We start from the raw sequence: 24,463 nt of genomic DNA, 5'->3' as shown, positions 1-24,463 counted from the left end.
CTCAACCAAAAACATCAACCATCCCTTTGCATCCACTGATGTTGTCTGACCCACTGAGTTCCTGCAGCAATGTATTTTTGTTCCAGACTCCAGTATCTAGAGTTTCCTATGTTTCCTTGCTACACCTTCATTTGCACAAGAAAGCTGCTTCCTTGATGCTTTGTTCTTCAAAAACTTTTGCTCTTGTATCCCTCATGAGGTTACCTCTTCCAACCCATTCACGATCTCTAACGTCTGCTGTTCCTGAAACACCGTAGGACATTGGAGCGGAATTAAACCATTCAGCCCATCAGGTTTGCTCCACCATTAAAAATATAGCTCTCTCAATCCCATTCTCCTGCCTTCTTCCCATAACCTTTGACACCCTCACTAATCAAGAACTTATCAACCTCTGCTTCAAGCATATCCAATGACTTGGCTTCCACAGCTGCCTCTGGCAACAAATCCCAAAGATGCCACATAAGACAGCAATATTATAAAAGATGCTCGCTAGATCTGTTTAGGAACTGGTACAAATATTTTAGAGCTTTCTTCTCTGCAAGATTGCTAACATCATTTTAAATTTGGTAAAATGATGCAAGCAAATTTGTGGGGCAGCATAGTGGTACAGCAGTAAAAGTTGCTACTTCACAAATCCAGGGATTCGGGTTCAATCCTGATCTCAGGGGTTGCATGTGGATCTTGCATGTTCTTGCCCACGAAAATGTGAGCTTCTGCAGGAAGCTTGAGTTTCCTCCCTCATTCAAAAGACATGCTGATGGGCTAATTACAGAAAGTAAGTGACAAAATTACATAATGAGGAAGTTGGTGTGCATGTAAGAGAGGATAAATTCCAGAGACACCAGAGAATATCAACCCAGTGGCCTGAATGACCACCTTTTCTGTCATAAGTGTGTAAAATCCAACTACTGTCAAGGTGCACAAAAATCTAATACACCTACTTGTGTTCTTTTAATTGTTTAGTCCTCTCGACTGTCAGTTGCACTGTATACCTAGGAGAGCTCTTGATATCAGTTCTTTTGTGAAATTAATAGAAACACTTGATATAGAAATGTAAAATGTAGCCACTTGTGGTTGAATAACTCACTTTTTTGTCTCATATTTAGTGTCTTAGACGATGGTTATTGTGTCACAACCTGTCCCACTGGTAAGTTTGACAGTAATGGCCAGTGTCACCAGTGTCATCACACCTGCAAGGAATGTAGGAGAGGTGAACCTAATGACTGTACATCATGTGATAAAGGTGAGTTGACAGTAAAATTAAAAATAAACAAGATTATAACGCGCACGCACACACATACCTTCTCTGCTTAGACCAGAATGTGACTAATGGTAAATTCGATCTTACAATCATGGACCAATGGTGAGATTGCATCTATTAACTCTCAACCAATGAGAGATGTAGGTTTTTGTTCTTGAGAAGGGTACATGGCATATGGGTTCAGAAAAAAAGATGACAAGCTTCATAATCTTTACTCAGCAACTAAGGGGTCATTTAGAGGCAAACATCACTATACAGAAATTGCAGTCAATGTTTTCATATAAAACCTTTTATTTAATGCAAACCTGCTCACTAAAAAAGTAATATTCCTTCATATTTTTCTTTTCTCCACAGATAAGTTTATGAATGATCGTTATTTTTTTGAAGGAGAATGTAGGGAAGATTGCCCTTCATATTACTACCCAGCTGCCAATAAAAACTGCAAATTGTGTTCCAGTAACTGTGAAGTCTGTACAAGTGACACGCACTGTGTAAAATGTTCCACTGGCTACTACCCCACAAACGAAGGATGCCAGAAGTTAAAATGCAGAGATGGTGAGAAACAGATTATTTGCATCCCGAACAAGTTTTTTCCACAGTTACCAAGACACATTGTTTTATGGAAGTTGATGGCATTAGAACCATTCAATACACAAGTAACATGTGAATATATGCGCTGATTCATTGCTTCTCTGTTAGAAGAGATTTATCTATATTAAAAGCAGTACCTGTGGATCGATGTTAGAAATCTGCAATTAAAGACCATCTCCGGGGATGCTCACCAATTCAGGCACTATATGCGAAGAGGGAAAGAGTTCCTGTTTTGGATCAATGAACTTGATGGGGATATAATGCATAAAATAAGTGAGGAGAAAGAAGTAAGAACATAATGGAATGTCTTGAAAGAGGGGATTGAAGAGGAGATTCAGTGGCACCGATAATGAAGGAGCAAGTGAAAATGGAAAAGACAAAAAAAGAAGGCTTAAGATGGATATAAATGGGGAAAATAAATATCCATATTATGTTTATCTGTGGAGCCTTTCAGCATCTAATAAAGAAAATAATTTACATGAAAACAAGTGAAAGAATGATCAGACAGAATGTATTGTTATGAAAAGAAGTTTGAGAACTTGCATCATATCAAAGATGACAAAAATTACTCAGATAATCTCAAAAACTCTTACTCAAGAAAGAGATTGAAGTAAGAAGATGTTTTTAAAAGAGACCATAAGACATAGGAGCAGATATAGGCTATGCAGCCCATTGAGTCCTTTAATCATGAACTGATCAATTTCCCCAATGAGATCCACTGCCTGGCCTTCTTCTCATAACCTTTAATGCCCTGGCTAATCAAGAACCTATGAATCTCACTGTGGGAAACAACTTTTCCACATCTACTCTGAAAGGAATATAATTAGAGCTTTCTCTTTATTATTTCCAGTATTTTCTGTTGGTTCAGCTGGAATGTACACGTGGGGAGGTCTGATGAATGACGGAGTGCAGTAGCAGGAATGCTGTGCTCATTATCCTATCATTATTGGTCATAATTGTCTCTTGGCCAAATGTGAGCTGTGAATGCAAGAGCATTATTGAAAATAGAGTTGGGAGATACCAATTCCTAAGCGGCTCATTCTGACTTGATCCCAACTCTTGATTACCAATAGATGTGCATGTCATAATATGAATGTTTGCACTGTGACGCTGCCTCAAAACACTGAATTTCATGACTTGTTCATGAAATAAAATTCTTATATAGACTAATAAAGATTTCCAGCACAGAAACAGGCCCTTCAACCAAACTTATCCTTGTCTATCCAAACTAGTCTCATTTACCTGTGTTTGGCCCATATCACAAGGTCTTATGCAATACATAAATATGCTGGAGAAAATTACCAGGTCATTCATCTTCCATAGGAAATAAAAGGTAACCAACATTTTTTACTTCCAACCGATGCTGCATGGCCTGCTGATCTTCTCCAGTATTTTTGTGTATTACACTCAGCCATAACACCTGCAAATGTTCTTGTTTAATTCCCTCTAAGCCTTGCACCTGTCAAAATGCATTTTAAATGTTACAATTGTCCCCGCTTTTACTACTGCCTCTGGTAGCTCGTTCCACATACCCACAGGCTTGTGTATGAAGAAAGATGCTCCCCAGGTACCTTTTAAATCTTTCCCTTTTCTTCTTAAGTCTATGCCCTCTAATTTTAGACACTTCTACACTGGGGGAAAAGGCTATAATTATTTACCTTCTGATTTTTATCCACCTCAGTTAGGTCCTCCCTCAACTTTCAATTCTTCAGGGCAAAAGGTCCCATCTAATCTAGCCTCTCCTTACAATTCAAGCCAACCATTGTACAAGTAAATAACTGACATAACCCCGATTGCCGTTTCTTTGAATTCAATGGTTTACAAAGTATTAAATGTATTTGAATGAATTAACCTTTTCCTTATTTCATCTCCTGGGTTCTCAAATTAACATTTGTCTCTTCTCTCTCTTTCAATCTTTAATTGAGTTTTATAGAACAGATACACCTTGTATAGAGAACACAAGGGTACCAACTACGAAGAATACAAGTACATTTCCAAAAATAAAACAGTTGTGATATACATCTTCCCTATACAATACTGTCAGAATGACAAAAAAAAAACAAAAAGGAAAGAACTCTAATGCCCTACCTAAAAAAAAAAACCTGGGATGTTTTGACATAAAATTAAAGGTAGTACAGTTGTACTGAGTCTATAAAACATTACTAACTGAAGGAAAAAACAAGTACATAAATAAATACATTAAATTATCAAGTCAAGCTGATTTAATGAGCTTGAAAATAGTCCATAAAAGGACTCCAAATTTTATGAAAATTAGTGTTAGCATACAATGTGGAATACCTGATCTTTTCTAAATTAAGACGAGACCTGATATCACTACTGAGTACTAGTGGGTGGAACAGGATCTTTCCATCTAAGTAGGATCACACTTTGTGCCATAAGAGTTGTAAATAGCATAATTTGACGATCAGATGAAGAAAATAGCTTGTTAATATCATCTAACACTCCAAACAAAGCTGTTAAAGGATTAGATTCAATATTAACATGTAATATTATTGACAAAACACAAAAATCTCCCTCCATTAGGTTCAAGAACTTGACAAAACCAGAACATATGTATCAAAGTTGCTTCCCCATCATTACATTTGTCACATCGGGGATTTAGATCAGGAAATATATGGGATAATCTGTCTTTAGACATGTAAGTCCGATGTACAACCTTGAACTGAATAAGAGCACATAGTAAAGAAGTGTTAACTAATTTAAGAAACAAATTCCACTTTTTGTCTGAGATAGAAATTGTAGATCATGCTCCCATTCTCTTTTAATCTTATTGAGGGAAACCTGACGTGATTTTGAAAGTATATCATATATAAAGGTTATTCAACCCTTCTGGGAGGGTTGTAATTTGAAAATTATATCCAGCATGTTAGATTCACAAGCCATGCGGAAAATTTGGTAATTGAACCTGTTAAAAAAAAAACTGATCTGCAAGTATCTAAAAAAAATGTTAATTTGGTAAATTAAACTTTGGTGATAACTGCTCAAAAGACATGAGGCAACTGTCAACAAACAAGTCTCGAAAAACTCTATACATTTATCATACCAATTGGCAAATGTTGAATCATAAAAAGGAGGAAGAAATACATAATTTAGATGATATAAAACTTGATAAGAAAAATCTTTTAAATAAAAAATCCTGAATTGAAACCAGTTACACAAGAAATGTTTTACTACAGTGTTGTACATCAATATTTAGCTAAAGAAAAAGGAAGTGTAATTTGTCTGTTCTGTTATAGATTACTAATTTTTTTAATAGATTGGACAAACTGAATAAATAATACCTAGAAATTGTCTATCTAGGAAGCATATGTTTTACAAAGTACATGTGTTTGTATATCTTACATGTAAAGCCTCGTTTAAAATTGAATGAGATCTGCATATTGCAAATGTATAAATAATTTAGAAGGGTACAATTCAGTAAATTAAGATCACAATTTTCTGAAAATAACTGAAGATAATTAGATCAGCCAGAGAGGGAAAAAAAATGGGTAGTCAACTCAAGTTTACTGTCATCTAATTTTACAAGTACAACCTAATGAAGCAGTGTTCTCCGGTCCTTAGAGCAAAACATGCAGACACACAACCAGGCATACACACATACAGACAAACAATGCATATGCAGGACAAGTACATTATCTCTTCAAATAAATAAATAAATAAATTTTGTCTTATATCTATGAAAGTCTCGGATGGTTAGTGTGAGCATTTCCTTCGGTCGTTCAGCATTCTCACTGCTCGTGGGAAGGAGCTGTTCCTCAGCCAGGTGGTGCTGGCTCTGATACTCCCATATCTCTTCCCCAATGAGAGCACCTAAAAGATGCTGTGTGCAGGGTGGAAGGGGTCTTCAATGATTTTGCACACCCTATTCAGACAATGTTCCTGGTAGATCATGTTAATGGTGAAGAAGGGAGACTCTAGTGATCTTTCTGCCACTCTGTGGATTGATCTCCGATCCATTTCTCTGCATTGTTCTTGCAGCCAACCAGGGCCATGATAGAGCTCCTATAAAATGTTGACATAATGGTGGCCAGTAGACTTGGGATACTCAGGAAATGCAATTTGCTGTTGCATATTTCTGACAAGTGAGAAGATGTTAAGTATCTATGATAGGTTATTGGTTGAGTAAACTCCAAGGAATTTGGTGCTCGCCACTCTATCTACTAAAGAATTGTTGATGTGTAATGGAGGGAGATTGTTCCTGGTTCTCCTGAAGTTCATAATCATCTCATTCATCTTGACAACATTGAGACTCAGCTTTTTAACCTCTTCTCTGTGGTGTGACTCATCATTGTTGTTGATGAGGCCAACTACTGTTGTGTCATCTACAAACTTGATAACACCATTGGCGCATGATCAGCGATACAGTTGTGGGTCAATAGAGTGCACAGGTGCGGCTGAGCAGACAGCCTGAGGTGTGCCCAGGCTCAGCGTGACAGTGCTCGATATTCTGCTACTGACCCAAACAGACTGCGGTCTTTCAGTTAGGAAGTCCAGGATCCAGTTTGGCTGGGTATGGAGTCCCAGAGAGGACAGTTTCTCCATCAGCCTCTGGGGAATGATCAAATTAAATGCTGAGCTGAAGTCAATGAACAACAGCTTGGTGTTTGAGACATCGTTCTTCAGGTGGTTCATGACTGAGTGAAGCAACAAGCAATAAGGCTAAAGTAGTTAGTCTTTCTGAGATTTTACATCTGATTCCATTTAAATTTTCAACCATGTAACATCCAAACATGACTGTTCCCAAGATTTCCCAGTTATCATCTCCAGGAACTTGAAACCATAGATATTGCATTTGTCTGTATCCAACATGAACATTCATTCCTTTCACTAACTGCCCTGTACCTAAGGAGAAGCAGCTGATTTACCCACCTTAGCTCTGGGTATCCAAAAAGTTCAATTCCATCACTATGCATGGCCTCACCTTTTCCAGTCAGTCCCACAACTCTGTCTCTCTCATTCTGGTCTGTGTGGACAGACTTCAATCCTCTTCAATTCTCCCATACTGACACACACAGTTAATCAAAAACACACCCACACTCCACGCACACTACTGCAGTGCAATCATTTCTTTCTCCAAAGACAGAAAGTAGCTTATCACACAGTGGATTGGAGGGGGTCCCAACCAGTTCTCGTGGAGGATAGAGCTTGTCAACTGAGACTTTGGATACCATAGAGACTGTGCCACGTGGGTAAATGAAAACACTGAGATTGATGGGATGCTCATTTCTAATCTTGCCCCTTAACCCACAGCCTCTCTTTCATCATCTAGGCACTTTAAGCATGCTAATTTCACCTTCCCCTTCCCCCTCATCATTATCAAAATCTTGTGAATGTATTTTCCCAAGTGTCATCTCCACAGGGTGTCCACAGTTTTAGGAGGAGATAGATCATCAGATGGTATTTGCATTCATTAGCTTTGATCGTGGCAGATTTTTATTTTACAGTTAAAGGTGATTTATTGGTGGGATCTGTGCATGACAGGATGAGTGAACACTGCAGGCGTGGAGTTCTGCCCACTGATCTTTTCGTGAAAATGGTAAGACTCCACAATGACAACAGTAAAATAACATTAAAGTGGGTCAGGTATTTTAAATATTATCCTTACAGCTCAATGCCAAGAAAGCCTCATTTGCAATAACATTATGGCTCACAGTTAAATTAGGAAATAAATCCTGTATTTCTATTCCACAGGTGAAGTTGCAGATCCCTACAATGAAGAATGCATTCAGTGTGCAGATGAATGTGAGAAATGTTTATTAGGTAAGCTATAAAAGAATGAAACATACAAAATGATAAAATGCTTCTTGGCCTAACTTGCTTAACTCAACTGTACCAGCTGGAACAGTACTATTACACACTCCTGAGTAATATGGTCCAGATATTAGATACAAAAGCCAAATCAGGAGATGGTGAAGTGTGTATTGACCCTATTAAGAATCAGAATGTTTGACCACATTGAAATTTACCCTTTGGTCCAACTGAACCATCCTGATCAAGTTGTCAATATAACCTTGTCCCACTTACCTGCTTTTGGTCGATATCTTTTTAAACTTATCCTTTCTGTGTACTTGTCTATATGTCTTTTGAACATTGCAATTGTACCCACCCTTACCACTTCTTCCCACAGACTGTTTCACATAACCACCATGCTCTGAGTGAAGAAGATGCCTCTTGGGTCATTTTAAAATCTGTGGTATTTGGTTAGGATTACCCTATGATAAAGACTGTAACTATTTATCTTATCTGTGCACCTCATGATTTTATATACCTCTATAAGGTCTCCCTCAGCCTCCTATGCTCCAGGTAGAAAAGTCCCAGTTTATCCAGTCTCTCCTTATTACTCCAGCCCTCCAGTCTGATAACATTCTTGTGAATCTATTCTGCATCCTTTCCAACTTAATGATATCCTTCTTATAACTGGGCAACCAGAGCCACACTCAACTCTCCAAATGCAGTCTCACCAACATCATGTACAATTGTAGCATGATGTCCCAACTCCTATATCAATGCCCTTACTGGTGAAGGCAAATATTCCATACACCTGTGTATGCCTGTCACCATTTTCAAGGAACTATGAAACTGTACCACAAGGTCATGAACTAATAATTTTGTTTGGGACTAAAGGGACTTTGTTAGTAATAACAAGGAACAGCAATGGAAAAATCACCAAGCAATGGTAAATTCAAAATGATAGTTTCTTAATATTTCCTAATTATCTCTAAATGTAAAACCATTATTTGCAAATGTAAAGTATGCATGTGTGTGTGTGTGTGAGATAAAGTTCCACTCTGAAAAATCAATATTTAAAACTTCAGCATAATTTTAGTCTTGCTTGAAGGTCTTAAATTTTCAGTTCAGAATATTTATAAAGTGCTTTTAAATATCATATCTTCAGGCCTCTTGAAACTCACAATTCCTTTTATGAGTTGTCCTTGGGATGTTCTTTAAATAGAAGTGACCATCTTCTGAGCCATCAATGTATCTCCTGTGAAAAGGAGAATACAATACCTGTTTTCCCATGATCTAATCTTTTTCTTTGGAATGAAGATTTTGGAAATCTGTTTTCTAAATGATGAGACTGTCCTCTTTACCTTAAAGAGATAGTTAGAAATAAACTTCTCTTTTGAAATCTACTTCTTCTGTGTGTCTCTTTCCCCCCCTCCCCCCCCCCCCCCCCCCCACTTAGAAGTAACAGATCACAGCAAGTATTCTGGTGACTGTAATTCAATCCCACCTTCTACAAGGTTACAAGACTGTGTGTGTCGCAGGGTTTTGACCGTCTGAAACTAATTCAAAAATGTCTGAATTCGATAACATAATTCTCCAAATCATGTGAGGGTTCCATTGTCAACAAGACCAGTCCCAATTCTTGGAAACCACATGGCTATCAGTTTCCTTTCTGCAAAATACTTTTGCCATTTTCAAGACCTCTTCTTTTAGTGGTTCTTATTGAGTACTTAGATACTTCCATTTTTAATAAAGCAAACACACCATTGTTCTTGAATAATTAAGTCCCACTTCAGATCCATTAGCCTGGTCTTTCTAGGCACTCCGACTCTGAGAATGAACGGTCTTCTCTGAGTACAATGGTTCTCTGTAAGTGTACTGTGACCAGTGTGTGTAACCCAGTAACCAACCCACAACTAACATGAGATATATTTATAAGAAATAGAGCTTAACATTAACCTAAATATTAATATTAACAAATATCCATTACATAGAACACCCTCCAAAGCCCTGCTGTTTACTGTTCCAAGTCTGGTCCCGATTTGACTTACCAGAATGTATCACCTCATTCTTCGTTAAATTCCATTTGCCATACCTTGGCCCACTTCTCCACTTGATCTATGTCCTGCGGTAAACTTAGATCACTTTTCCCACTGTCAACTATACTGACAATGTTGGTGTCATCCACAACATGAGGTGAGATGAGCTTTCAGAAAGAATGTAATGTAGTTCTTCTTTCATATTCCAATAGCTGCCCTTTATTCATTCTGCAGGATTCTTCAAATCAACGTTCTGTTCTGTTAAAATAGAAATAATCAATTGTAGTTTGCAGTTCAATATCTTTGTTATTCCATGCAACATTAGGAAAAAAAAAGTACAAATAAGTTGATTTTAAACCTTATTCTTTCTAGAATTTTCTCTTGGAGGTTCTCAATATTGTCAAGATTTTATAAACATCTGCTGTGTCCTAATATCCGCATGCAGCAAGAGTGAATATTGAATAGTGAGACGTGGATGTTTGAACTGTGTCTATACCTGTTCTTCTCTGCTCTCTTTGTGAACTGGTAGAAATATTCAGGCTGCAAGGAGATCATTTTGTCTCAGGTGTCTATGCCAGCCAGAAAAGAACTGTTTAGCCCAATCCTACACTGGCTTTTGGTGGCATTTAAAGTTTCAAGTACTAGCACAGATTTTTTTTAAATATGGTAAGAATTTACACTGCCATTCTCCTTGCAAACAGTGATCTTTTGATATCCTAAACTCAATGAAATATTTCTTTTCTCAACTTCTCTCAAAAAACACCCTAGTTATTCATTAAATCTATGACTATTTGTTACTGAACTCTCTGTGATGGAGAGGTCTGTTTTTGTTCTTTCAGGTTCTAAATAATTTGGTAAATCTCAATTAAATCTTCCCTTCAGTGTCCTTTATTCCAAAGGAAATAATAGCAATGTAGCCGGTCTCTATTTTTGATTTTAATGTTCTAGCCCTGGTAACATCTGCATAAATTTCTCTCCATCCCTGTCATAAAATTACATATTTTCTGTACCATGAGATCAGATTTTACAGCATATTCCAGTGATGCCCTATCTAATGTTCTAGCATGATCTTCCTGGACTTGTGCTCTGTCCCTTTAGCAATAAAGCCATTGATCCTATTTGGCGTCTTAACCAACTTGTATATCTGCATCTACCTTCAGGAATCTGTGGACCTAAGTCAGAAGCAGAATTAGGCCATTCATCATTCCAATCATAGCTGATATATTTTTCCTTTCAACCCCATTCTTCTGCCTTCTCCCATAACCTTTGATGCCACTTCTAATCAAGAACCTCTGCTTTAAATATACCCAATGACTTGGTCTCTGTAGTCATCTGTGTCAATGAATTCCACAGATTCACGCCCCCTGACTAAAGAAACTTTTTTTATCTATTCCAAAGGGACTCCCTTTTTGAGCTGTGCCCTCTAGTCCAGACTCTTCCAATACTGGAAACATTCTCTCGCTCTTCAATGATGTTTCAATGGCAATCCCCCCCATCCATCTAAACTCCAGCAAATACAGACCCGGAGTCATCAAATGCTCCTCAAAGATTAATCCTCTTATCCCTACAATCATTCTCGTAAACCTCCTCTAGACCCTTTGCTATTCCAGTACATCATTAGTTTCATATGGGGACTAAAACTGTTTGTAATACATAAAATGTGGTCTGGCCAATGCCTCATAAAGTCTCATCATTAAATCCTTGCTTTTATATTCCAGTACTCTTCAAATGAACACTAGCATTGCATTTGCCTCCCTTACTACCATCTCATCCTTCAAAATCTTACTCTAGGACCCCAAGTCCCATTTGGACCTCTGCTTGCTGAATTTCCCCCCCCCCACCACCACCCCCACCCCAAATGAGAAAAGTCTACTTCTTTATTCCTTCTACCAAAGTGCACGAGCATACACTTCCCCTGGTCTGTATTCCATTTTTAAATTCTTCGCTCATTTTTCCAACTTGTCCAGGTCCCTCTGCAGATTTCCTCTTGCATCCAGGGAAATGGCAATTCTGGATTAGGTGTTGTGTACTGAACCAGAGTTCATGGGGAGCTACAGGAAAAGGAACCCTAGGAGGCAGTGATCATAATGTGACAGGCCCTGAGGACCCTTAAACCCATCCGCAATAGAAATTCATCAAGACAAATGGTTACTTAAACAAAAGTTGCTTTTAATTATTTTTAAACATGAAAACAGGACCAAACTCTAACTTATTGCTATTAAATTAACTTAACCTAACTTTAACCCCCTCTAATTCTAAGAACACATGTATGTAATGTGTGTGTAAGTTCAGAAAAGTATTTGATTCACTGTCCAATCTCACTTCTCATTCCTCCAAGTTCACCAGTATCAGAAAATTCTTATACTGTGGACAGAATTTAACATTTATAAATTTCACCAGGCTTTGGTGCTTGAAAGGTAAATGGTTACCACTCAGAAAGGTTCTTGTCAGTTTTCAGAGGGAAATTTGTTGCTCGTTGAACACACACATAAACTGATTCCTTCCAATCAGCCACTTCAGTGTCTTGCTGAAGAAACTTGCCCCATCAGGGATGATAACCTCTTTCTTTCAGGTCACCACAGAGTTCCTTTTCTGTTTCCCTTATCTCAGGTGAAACATTAGACAGCCAGTCCTCTCCTCTTCTACAGACCACAAGGACTTTGAACAAGCTAAACTAAGAACTCACAACCCGTCTTTAAAATGGGGTTTTTCCACAAGCTTGCCAGCTTGTCATGTTCCAGTCCAGCTGCAGCTGTAGAACTGATATCTCTCTTTCTCTCTCTCATGAACCTCTTAGAACAGCAAAGTGCGACACCGGACCCAATCTTCCGAGTCTGTTCATCTGTTGCTTTCTAAAACAATAATCCATTACTCCACAGCCTGACCAATTAACACCTACTTGTGAAATCCTTATAGGCATTCTTCAAAGTTTTCTGCAAAGGCACTCAGAGCCTGGACTGTCTGACTTGAGCAGAGCTCTGGCATTTTAAATGAGATCTGTGATGTGAAGTGTTTGTGTGGGACCTACACTAAAAACCTGCCACAATTTATCTCCTTTAAAACATATCTATACACAATATAAAATTTCACAATAATATGATGGAATTCACCATGCAGTTTCAGAGGTTGTAACTAAAATCAGAAGTGTAGGTATACCAGTGGAATAAAGTGGTCCACAGAGGTATGAGAGAGGAGCTGGACAAAGTAGATTGGAAGTGTACGCTAGAGGGGATGATGGTGGAGCAGGAGTTTCTGAGATTAATTCAGAAGGCACAGGACAAATTCATCCCAAGAATGATGGTGTTCTAAAGGGAGGATGAGGCATCTATGGCTGACAAAGAACGTCAAAGACCACAAAAAGCAAAAATTATTAGGAAACAAAAAAATTACAAAGCTTTTAAAAGCCAACAGAGGACAACTAAAAATGCAACAAGGAGAGAAGAGATGAAATGCAAACCTAACTAGCCATCAATATGAAAGAGGATGTAAACAATTTCTTCAGGTACATAAGTAGCACATAAGAAAGGCAAGGGGGACATTGGGGAGATATGATGGAGGATATGGCGGATTAACTTAAGTATTTTGCATCTGCCTTCACTGTGGAAGACACTAGCAGTGTACCAGAAGTTCAAGAGTGCCAAGGGGTAGAAGTGTTTGTAGATGAAGCTGCTGGGAAAGTTTAGTCTGAAGGTGGACAAATCATCTGGTCTTGATTAACTACACCACAAGGATTTGACTGAGGTAGCTGAAGAAATTATGAAAGCTTTGGTAGTGACCTTTGGGGAATCATTAGATTCTGGATGGTTCCAGAGGATTGTAAAATTGCAAATGTTACTTCACTCTTCAAGAAAGGGAGGCAAAAGACAGGAGGACACACTGGTTAGCCAGACTTTGGTAGTTGGTAAGATGTTAGAATCTGTTATACAGGATGAGGTTTCATTGTACCGAGGTACGTGGTAAAATAGGTCAAAATCAGCTTGGTTTACAGATAGGTAAATCATGCCTAACAAACCTATTGGAATTTTTAAAAGAAATAACAGGAAGGATAGATAAAGGAGAGTCAGTGGATGAGGTTTATTGGATTTTCTAAAGGCCTTTGACAAGGTGCCGCATATGAAGCTACTACACAAGATGTGAGCCATGGTTTTACGGGAAAGATATTAGCTTGATTGGCTGACTGATAAGGGACAGACTGGGGATAAAAGGGGGCTTTACTGATTGCTACTGGTGACCAGTGGTATTCCAGAGGGCTTGGGGCTGGGGCTAGTTTTTCACTTTATATGTTAATAATTTAGATAATGGATGAGATAGCTTTGTGGCAAAGTTTATGGATGATACAAAGATTGGAAGATGGCCAGGTAGTGTTGTAGAAGCATTGAGTCTGCAAGAAGTCGTAGTTTGGAAGATTGGGCAAGGAAATGACAGATAGAGAAATGTATGGTCATGCACTTTGGTGAAAGGAATAGACTATTTTCTGCAATGAGTGCAGAAATCAGAGGTCCAGAGGGACTTGAGTCCTCATACAAGACCCCTTAAAAATCAACTTGCACGTGGAGTTGGTGATAAGGAAGCCAAATGGAATGCTAGCATTTCTTTTGGGGAGGGACAGAATATAAAAGAGGATGTAATAATGAGGCTTTATACAGCATTAGTCAGACCACACTTGGAATATTATGAGGATTTTTGGGCTCCATATCTAATGAAAGATTTATAGGCATTGGAGAGGTTCCACCGGAGGTTTGCAAGGCTGATTCCCAGAGTTGTCTAGTTTCCATCTGAATATAGAAAGAGTGGATGTGGAGAGGAAGTTTCCTATCATGGGAGAGTCTGGACCAGAGGGCGCAGCCTCAGAACACAAAATGTCCTTTCAGAACAGAGATGAGGAAGAATTTATTTATCCAGGGTCTGGTGAGTTTGTGGAATTCATTGCCACTGACTGCTGTAGCGGCCAAGTGATTGGGGATATTTAAGGCAGAACTAGCTTCCACCAGCGTTGTCTCCGCTCCATCCTCAACATTCATTGGAGCGCTTTCATCCCTAACGTCGAAGTACTCGAGATGGCAGAGGTCGACAGCATCGAGTCCACGCTGCTGAAGATCCAGCTGCGCTGGATGGGTCACGTCTCCAGAATGGAGGACCATCGCCTTCCCAAGATCGTGTTATATGGCGAGCTCTCCACTGGCCACCGTGACAGAGGTGCACCAAAGAAGAGGTACAAGGACTGCCTAAAGAAATCTCTTGGTGCCTGCCACATTGACCACCGCCAGTGGGCTGATATCGCCTCAAACCGTGCATCTTGGCGCCTCACAGTTTGGCGGGCAGCAACCTCCTTTGAAGAAGACCGCAGAGCCCACCTCACTGACAAAAGGCAAAGGAGGAAAAACCCAACACCCAATCCCAACCAACCAATTTTCCCCTGCAACCGCTGCAACCGTGTCTGCCTGTCCCGCATCGGACTTGTCAGCCACAAACGAGCCTGCAGCTGACGTGGACATTTACCCCCTCCATAAATCTTCGTCCGCGAAGCCAAGCCAAAGAAGAAGATAAGTTCTTGATCAGAGGAGGCAGGAGAATGAGTAAATCAGCCACAATGGAATGGTGGGGCCAACTTGATGGGCCAAATCGCCTAATTCTTGTCCTGTGTATTTTGGACTAAATAATGGTACATTAAAATCCCTGTATCCTCAAAACTACCTTCCCCTTCCTATCTTCATATCATCTGCAAACCTGGATGCAAAGCCATCGTGCAGTTTAAGGTCCCTATCTTCCTTTATTTTTCTAAGTACATTTCCATTTATCGTGTTAATTCCCATTTATCGTGTTAATTCCAATTGCTCCAGAATTCCATTTGCGATTTTTGCCCAACTTTGACATCTTTCTGTTGTCCTTCGTCAGCATTAATCTATTTTGGTGTTAATGGCATCCAATTGAGCACTGGTGCTCAGGTTGTTAGTGAGTAAATGCAAAGGCAGCAGTGAGGACAACCCTTGCCTTTTGCCGTAGTCTAGAGTCCTTCCATTACTCAGAGTTGAGAGGCTATGACTAAGAGGAAGCCCCTCAAACAAAACAGAAATGGGGGAGTAACAGTTAAGGTGCCACAATGGAGTAAACATAAAATGAATGTAACAATGTACAGTAATAGAAATGTACAGATACTAAAGGTGTGAAGAGATTTTGAACAGTTTTCTTTATGTAGATAATTAATTGTGAATTAACTCGATTTTTTTGAAAAATAGCAATTGGGAAGGGCTGTAATTGGCAACAAAGGAAACATCTGAGCAATTTCCCATAACTTAATGTAGATGCCACTGTGGTTGTACTCAAAAAGCTTGGCTTGAGTTAGCATCTTTGTCAGCATCTCAGCTGAGATTTTGTAGTGACCTGGAATTGAAACTGTTGGAAATGCTCAGCAAATTGGGAGCAACTGTAGGTTAGTATTTTGAGTTTCGGAAATGTGCCACGTCAGAGACGAGCCATGTTTGTCTCTGAGGTGCAAAGATAGTAGAGAGAGCAGAGAGGATGAAAATGTTCAGTGAATGGCCAGAGAGAGGAAATGTCAAAAGTGACGAAGAAGTGAAAGTATTATTTGCCATATTCAGTAATAGTAGAACAGTGAAAGTATTATTTGCCATATTCAGAATAACTCTTTATACCAGCATTATATATCCGAATCAGAATTTATTGCCATGAACAAATTATGAAATTTGGTGGTTTGCGGCAGGCAGCATCATACTTGTACATTCATTTTATACCATCTTACTACATCACTATAAGAAATAATAGTGCACAAGAAATAAGGCAGTGTCTTTGGTTGATAAAATAATTGATTATTCAGGAATCTGATGGCAGCGGGGAAGAAGCTGTTCTTGTGCTGTTGAGTGCTTGTCTTTAGGCTCCTGAACCTTTTTCCTGATGGTAGCAAATTGAAGAAGGCATGGGCTGAGTGCTGGAGGTCATTAAGGAGAGAGATTACTTTCCTAAGACACCTCCCCGTGTAGATGTCCTCGATGGAGTGGAGTCTGCTGCCTGTGATGTTGCAAGCCGAGTTAACAACCATCGCAGTTTATTCTTGAAAGTTGGCACCTCCATGCCAGGCTGTGATGCAACCAGTCAGAATATTCTCCATGGTACACCTTCTGAAGCTTACACGCATCTCCGGTGACATGTTGAATCTCCTCAGATGCCTAATAAAGTTTAGCTGCTGGCGAGTCGCCTTTGTGATTGCATCAACGTGATGGCTCCAAGACAGATCTTCGGAGATGTTGACACCCAGAAATTTGAAGCTCTTGACCCTCTCAACTACTGATCCTGCCAATGAGGACTGTGTCGTGTTCCCCTAATGTCCTCCTGAAGTCCACAATCATCTCCTTGGTTTTGCTGACATTGAGTGCAAGGTTGTTATCATTGCACCATTCGACGAGCTGCTCTTCCTCCCTCCTGAAGGCCTCCTCATTGCTGTCTCTGATTCTGTCAACAACTGTAGTGTTGTTGGGAAACTTGTAGATGTGCCTGGCCACACAGTCATGGGGTTTAGCAAGCACACATGCTTGGGGTGTGCCTGTGTTGATAATCAATGAGGATCCTGATGCATCTCCATCCAATTAAGTACCTTTTGAGTTTTAGTCATCACTAATGTGGAAAAACAAATTGATTCAATATGTAAACTGCAAATAATGACTGGAGAATATGTTTTAATCATTAAAGGGTAAATATTTAGTCATAGCATTAATTACACAGCACAGAAACATTGTTCTCATCCTATCCACTCGTATTAAGTCTGTAACGATTTGTGCTTTAGGGTGTAGGAATTTTATCAAGAGAGAGGCCTACTGCTCAAAAAAATTATACTTGGATTTTTATTTTCTAATTGGTTGGCAGACAGAGCCTAGATTTAGCTTCTCAAATTTTATACAGCCAAGATGTAAAATTTACTTCAGAATTAAAAGGAAAGGGGAACACAATATACAGCACTACACTAAGACATGAGAGCAAAAGAAGGGATATTTCCAGGGTGATACTGGATGATACTGTGTTATCAAATGTTGAAGATCTCCCTTCACTCTAAATTGAAACTTCCTTTGTACATTTTCCGCTCCAGATAGTAATATTGACAACATTAGCTGTGGAAAAACTTTGGAACATCCTGGGGCCATGCTCGACACTATATAAAATTTTTTTCTTTCAAGCGGCATGGTTGGCGTAGCGGTTCGTGCAACGCCTTTGCAGTGCCAGTGATCGGGACCAGGGTTTGAATCTTGTGCTGTCTGTAAGGAGTTTGTACATTCTCTCTGTGTCTGCACAGGGCTCAGATTTCGACCCACCTTCCGAAACTACAGGGGGGTGTAGGTTCATTGGGTGTAATTGGGCGGCACAGACTCATGGGCTGAAAAGGCCTCATGTCTATATATAAAAAAAAGGTTGCTGAAGCAAGTACATCTTGTTCTGACAAAAAAAAAATCAAGATTTATGTTCTATTCTCATTTCGCAAAATAAAGACGCGTTGTTCTAAAAGTGTATGCTATATTTGTGCTTGACTCATCAGTTCAGGCAAGTTGCCCCATTAACACTCCATTACTTTTTAAAGCATTGCCCTGTGGTATTTCACTTAGTCTATGGCTAAACATTGATTGCGTTCTGAGATTGATCACTTTCACTTCCCAAAGTGACTTCACTATTTCAAAATGTTTTCAATAATTTTGTCCTTTCTCGTATGTATGGACTAAAAGTTTTGTCTGAAAACTTTTGATGGCATTTGTATGCCATCTAGTGGCAAATACTAGAGCGCATCGGATGTCCCCCAAAGTTCCTCAACATGATTATCCAACTGCACGAAAACCAACAAGGTCGGGTCAGATACAGCAATGAGCTCTCTGAACCCTTCTCCATTAACAATGGCGTGAAGCAAGGCTGTGTTCTCGCACCAACCCTCTTTTCAATCTTCTTCAGCATGATGCTGAACCAAGCCATGAAAGACCCCAACAATGAAGACGCTGTTTACATCCGGTACCGCACGGATGGCAGTCTCTTCAATCTGAGGCGCCTGCAAGCTCACACCAAGACACAAGAGAAACTTGTCCGTGAACTACTCTTTGCAGATGATGCCGCTTTAGTTGCCCATTCAGAGCCAGCTCTTCAGCGCTTGACGTCCTGCTTTGCGGAAACTGCCAAAATGTTTGGCCTGGAAGTCAGCCTGAAGAAAACTGAGGTCCTCCATCAGCCAGCTCCCCACCATGACTACCAGCCCCCCCACATCTCCATCGGGCACACAAAACTCAAAACGGTCAACCAGTTTACCTATCTCGGCTGCACCATTTCATCAGATGCAAGGATCGACAATGAGATAGACAACAGACTCGCCAAGGCAAATAGCGCCTTTGGAAGACTACACAAAAGAGTCTGGAAAAACAACCAACTGAAAAACCTCACAAAGATAAGCGTATACAGAGCCGTTGTCATACCCACACTCCTGTTCGGCTCCGAATCATGGGTCCTCTACCAGCACCACCTACGGCTCCTAGAACGCTTCCACCAGCGTTGTCTCCGCTCCATCCTCAACATCCATTGGAGCGCTTACACCCCTAACGTCGAAGTACTCGAGATGGCAGAGGTCGACAGCATCGAGTCCACGCTGCTGAAGATCCAGCTGCGCTGGATGGGTCACGTCTCCAGAATGGAGGACCATCGCCTTCCCAAGATCGTATTATATGGCGAGCTCTCCACTGGCCACCGTGACAGAGGTGCACCAAAGAAAAGGTACAAGGACTGCCTAAAGAAATCTCTTGGTGCCTGCCACATTGACCACCGCCAGTGGGTGACTAAAGGCAAAGGAGGAAAAACCCAACACCCAACCCCAACCAACCAATTTTCCCTTGCAACTGCTGCAATCGTGTCTGCCTGTCCCGCATCGGACTTGTCAGCCACAAACGAGCCTGCAGCTAACGTGGACTTTTTACCCCCTCCATAAATCTTCGTCCGCGAAGCCAAGCCAAAGAAAAAAAAAGTGGAATAACACTGAAAGTTGTCTGCCATCTAGTGGAAGAAAACTGAAACTCAACATGAAATTGCTTTGAGGTAGCCAGACGAGCAGTTTTAAAGAAATTGAAAGATGAACGCTCACCGACTCATGCACAGTGGTGTAATGATATATTAAGTTTAGAGAAAATTAGGTATAATGTTAAAGAGAAAAAGTTTCAGTTTGAAAAGATTTGGGGCCCATTTATAGAATATTATCATAACTGGCAGTTTTAGGTGATATGGGTTCTCCAGTGCTGATCCGTCTGTCTTCTGGAGGTTGCAACTTGATCCATCTTTTACTTGTAACCTTGAATAGAGGGAGGGGTTAGATTTTTATTAGTTTTAGGGTTTTTTTCTTTTTTGGTAAGTGGATTTATGGGATTTAATTATTATCCTTTGATTTTTTTTTAGATACTCTATTAAGGTATAATGAGGTTTGCTACAATATTATTTAACTTATTTTAACAAACAATCACATTTAACAATTAGGGATGAAAATTAAAATTTGTTGTATTGTGCATTTATTTTCATTATATGCTATATATATATATGTTATTACAACAACGGACCTCCAGTGCCTTCACTAGATTTGCGCTTCCAGACCGGGACTGCAAAGTCACTTTCATGTCCATAGATGAACTGAACAACAACGTGTCTTCTTCGAAATGAAAGATGCCCAATATATGTTATCATATTTGCTTCGCTATATTAATAACTTGTATGTGGATTATTATGTTAAACTCAATAATAATATTTAAAAGAAGAGAAATTTCAAATAGTGAAAAATTTTAATAAAAATGAAAACACAGGTGACAGTCAGGAATTGCAAAGCATTATTGTTCAGCATGAGTCTACTCATTATGATATTTAATTCCCTCTAACCATTGACATAGTGGAGCAAAAACCTGCTTTGCTCATCAAGCTTAAGGCAATGAGTTCCTTTTTATTTTCTTGAATTGGAGATGCTCTAATATCTCCATGCTCTCAGTGAAAATGAATTTTAAACTGTTTACTGCTGTACAATCACTTTTCAATGAAATTAAGCATATTCAAGCATTTTGCAAAATGTTTTTTTTCCCCTTAAAAAAAAGAAAGATCAGAATTTTCATTGGGTAACTCATTATGCAGGTGCCTGTCATCAATCACACATCATAGGAGTTTCGATGGGTTTGGTCAAAGCTACAATGCAGTAGATCTGTAGAAACACTGGTGTAAATGGCTTGTATGTTCTTGATCACTTTTCTTTGAGAGACGCTTATGAAATACACAATTGTAGATAATTAGAAAATAACAGAGCAAATTTCCTTTCCAACCATCTATTGCACAAAAGCTACTAATTGAAGCTTCCAGTATTATGCACTGCAGTTACTGTATACCCAGATCCTATTAAATAGCTGCAGAATAGCAGGAAATAGAATAGCATGTTTAGCAACATCAGATCTAAGAAATATGAAAATGTTTATTCTTTAAACATGATCAAATGATCAACTTCTTTCTTTCCAAAATTATTTTTTCTTCAGTTATCACGATGTTTATAATATACTTTATTTTTCTGAGCAGCATTTGTGCTGAAATAAATAGAAGAAGCCAATTAAAAGATAAATTGGTTGATTTAGGAATTTAGAATAAAAGTGCTCCAGTGAAGTTGATAAAAATTGCCTAGCAATCTTTAGATATCACTAATGATATAAATGCTACTTTAGGCTGTATTGATGGATGGTGAAATAATGTCGAATGGGAAGTTAATCAATTGGTTGCAGTGTTTAAAGCCATATAATTGCGACAGTTCAATAAGAATTATTCAATGTCAGAAGTAATATTCATTTGCATTTCATTCCCAAAACTAGAATATCTTAAATATCAAATAAAATCTTTTCAGCCTATCATGGCTAGACTTTTCACAAACTGCTAACATCTTCATTAAAATGGTGATTTCTATTCCACACAACTTACCATTTGAGTTTAAAGCTGTTAATTGTAAATTCATTGTGTGACAGATTATATATACGTTTTTGGGAGATAGATGGGACAGTTTTTTTTTTAGTGTAGGTCACATACAAACACTTTAAAACAGATCTTATTTAAAATACTGGAGCTCTGCTCATGCTAGACAGGCCAACGCCAAGAGCATTTGCAAAAGCTTTGGAGAGTGCCCAAGAGACTTTACTAATGGATTATTGTTTACAAAAAGGCAACAGATGAAAGAACTCATTGGAGCTGCAGGCTGTCTGGAGTGGAACATACTGTTCTAAGAGGGTCATGTGGCTTTGCAAGCAGAGAGAGTAAAACAGGCTCTGAGAGAGAGAGATCAGTTCTGCAGCTTTACAGAACTGGAACAAGACAACCTGGCAAGCTTGTGGAAAACCTCATTTTGAAGTCAGGTTATGAGTGCTTAGTTCAGCCTCATCAAAGCCCTTGTGGTTCATGCAAGAGGAGAGAACTGGCTGCCTAATATTTCACTTGAAATAAGAGAGAAAAAAAAGGAACTCTCTGGTGACCTGAGAGAAAGACATTATCATCTAGAAAACCCTGATGGGGCAAGTTTCTTCAGCAAGACACTGAAGTGGCTGGTTACAAGGGATCAGTTGTGGGTGTCCAACAAACAACAAATCTCTCTGAAAACTGACAAGAACCTTCCTGAGTGGTAACCATTTACCTTTCATGCACCAAAGCCTAGTGAAATTCATAAATGTTAAATTCTGTGCACAGTATAAGAATTGCCTGATACTGGTGAACTTGGAGGAATGAGAAGTGAGATTGGACTGTGAATCAAAGAACTTTTCTGATCTTACATACACATTACATACACGTGCACTTAGAATTATAAGGGGTTTAAGTTAGGTTAAGTTAATTTAATTGTAATAAGTTAGAGTTTGATCCTGTTTTCATGTTTAAAGATAATTAAAAGCAACTTTTGTTCAAGTAACCATTTGTCTTGGTGAATTTCTATTGTTGCTAGGTTTATGAGTCCTCTGGGCTTGTAACAATTGCACGTCAGTGGGAGAAGGTTATGGGGACCGAAACTGTACAGTGTAGTCAAAGCCATATGTCAATCTTCCACATTCTTTATTTGAGGCAATGGTGTATTTGTGCCTCTTTCTTCAGATGTGATTTACCATTGTACTATTTAAATCAGATTCTTAGATGCAGTTGGAAAGGCTGATTTGACGCTCACTTCAACTATCTGGTAAACGTAGCACTCGAGGGCAAATGAAGGCAATCTGATCAAGTATATGGTTTGTAGATCAGGAGTAGCATCCCTTCTACCAAAGCCACAAGCAAACTTTCTTGCTAATCTGATTAGTTTGCACTACCCATGAGGAATAATTGACAAAGCACCCAAACTAAATGGTACAGCAAACCAGGAGAGTGAATCAAAGGATTCATATACTGAAAATTTGAAATAAAAATGCATATTTTTATCATTTTCAAGCTCCTCAAATAATAATTTCTTTCCCACATAATGCTGCCTAACAAGATGTGAATTTTCAGCATTTTAAAAAATAATTATACAACAAGAGGTTGATCACTGTCAAGACCAGCCTATTCCGTTATTTGCTTTTCAAGCACCTTTTTATAAGTGATTACTGGAGTCAGCTATACAGAACAGATCTCAGGGAGAAAATAGCAAAATAAAAATGGATTTATTGCGTGCAAGTAAAACTATTTTCTGCTCTCTGACAATTGGAATTGCTGAACAATTCCAATCTTTATGAAAATTTTCTTCCGATATTGACTAATGTTTCAGAAAGAACTAACTTTGTGCAAAATGAGGACTCATCGTCCTGCTTTTCCTACCCCTTGCTGCAGTGCATCTTCCTGACTGTTCAACCTCTCATTCTAAAGGGAAAGGTCACTTCTTTCTCTGTGGCTACTGCATAAAGCAAATGGGGATATTCTTCAATTCTCTTGCAATTTGTATCAAAAATCATGCCTCTTCTCTCAATGCTATCGAAAGGGATTGTCACCAGAGACTTGACAAATTCTTTTTTTTTAGTGAAGCCAGTACGCTCTTTCATCTAGTTGCTCATAGACAGTTAGATGATAATAAAGTTGAACTTGAAGTATAATCTTTTTTTTTTCTGCAGATGATCCAAGAATGTGCATATCATGTAAGAAAGGATCTTACCTGTAAGTTGCATTTTTTTTATCCAAATGTATTGTTTCAGAGCATGGAGTTTGTGTTTTAGATCCTGGACAAGTACCCAAAGTCTGCAATATCGTTCCAGAGGAAAATGAAGGATGTGATTGCGGAGAGGGTTCACCAGGATTTTGCCTGGATAGGAGGACTTCAATTATGATTAGGAATTAGATGGACACAGCTTGTTTTCCTTGGTTTGAAGGAAATGAGAACGGATGAGACCTCTTAGAAGTTCATCAGAGCAAGTGAAGCTTAGGTGTAGTAAATAATTTTTTCCCAAGATAGTGGTGTAAAAAAAAAACAAGAAAGCATAAGTTAAGGGCAAGGAAGGAGCTTCAAAGGGGACAGAGATTCAGATTTTTATACGAATTTACTGCCAAAAATGGTAGAAGAATCAGATCCAATTATTATGATTAAAAGCATTTAAACAAACTCAAAAAATAGGCAGGGCCACAGAAGGACACAGTCCCAATACAGACAAATGTTAGTATAAATAAGGAAAACAGAATGGTCATGGTGGGACACAGCGCATGCTCCTGCACTGTACTTCTCAATGACTCTGTAGGTTGCAAGCTTTCAGTTATCAAAAAATAGGAGACTGGTGACTCTTTGGAAGTTTTATGCTACTTTTGAAGCTTTATATTATTTGTTCATTGGTACATCACTGGC

General features: G+C 39.0%; 1 protein-coding gene across 5 annotated transcripts in view; it reads left to right on the top strand.

Annotated features, from left to right (window-relative positions):
* pcsk5b (proprotein convertase subtilisin/kexin type 5b) overlaps positions 1-24,463 on the top strand; it is a 430,761-nt gene that overhangs the window by 337,974 nt on the left and 68,324 nt on the right. For all 5 annotated transcript variants that reach the window (XM_069930561.1, XM_069930563.1, XM_069930567.1 and 2 more), the window contains 4 exons: positions 1,107-1,243; positions 1,616-1,816; positions 7,565-7,633; positions 23,742-23,784. In XM_069930561.1, coding sequence (XP_069786662.1) covers positions 1,107-1,243; positions 1,616-1,816; positions 7,565-7,633; positions 23,742-23,784 — 450 coding nt within the window. The remainder of the gene's footprint in view (positions 1-1,106; positions 1,244-1,615; positions 1,817-7,564; positions 7,634-23,741; positions 23,785-24,463) is intronic.

This window comes from Narcine bancroftii, chromosome 1 (assembly GCF_036971445.1).
Source record: "Narcine bancroftii isolate sNarBan1 chromosome 1, sNarBan1.hap1, whole genome shotgun sequence".
Taxonomy (NCBI): Eukaryota; Metazoa; Chordata; class Chondrichthyes; order Torpediniformes; family Narcinidae; genus Narcine; species Narcine bancroftii.
Note: the sequence above shows the minus strand (reverse complement) of the source record. Positions and strands in the feature narration are given on the sequence as shown.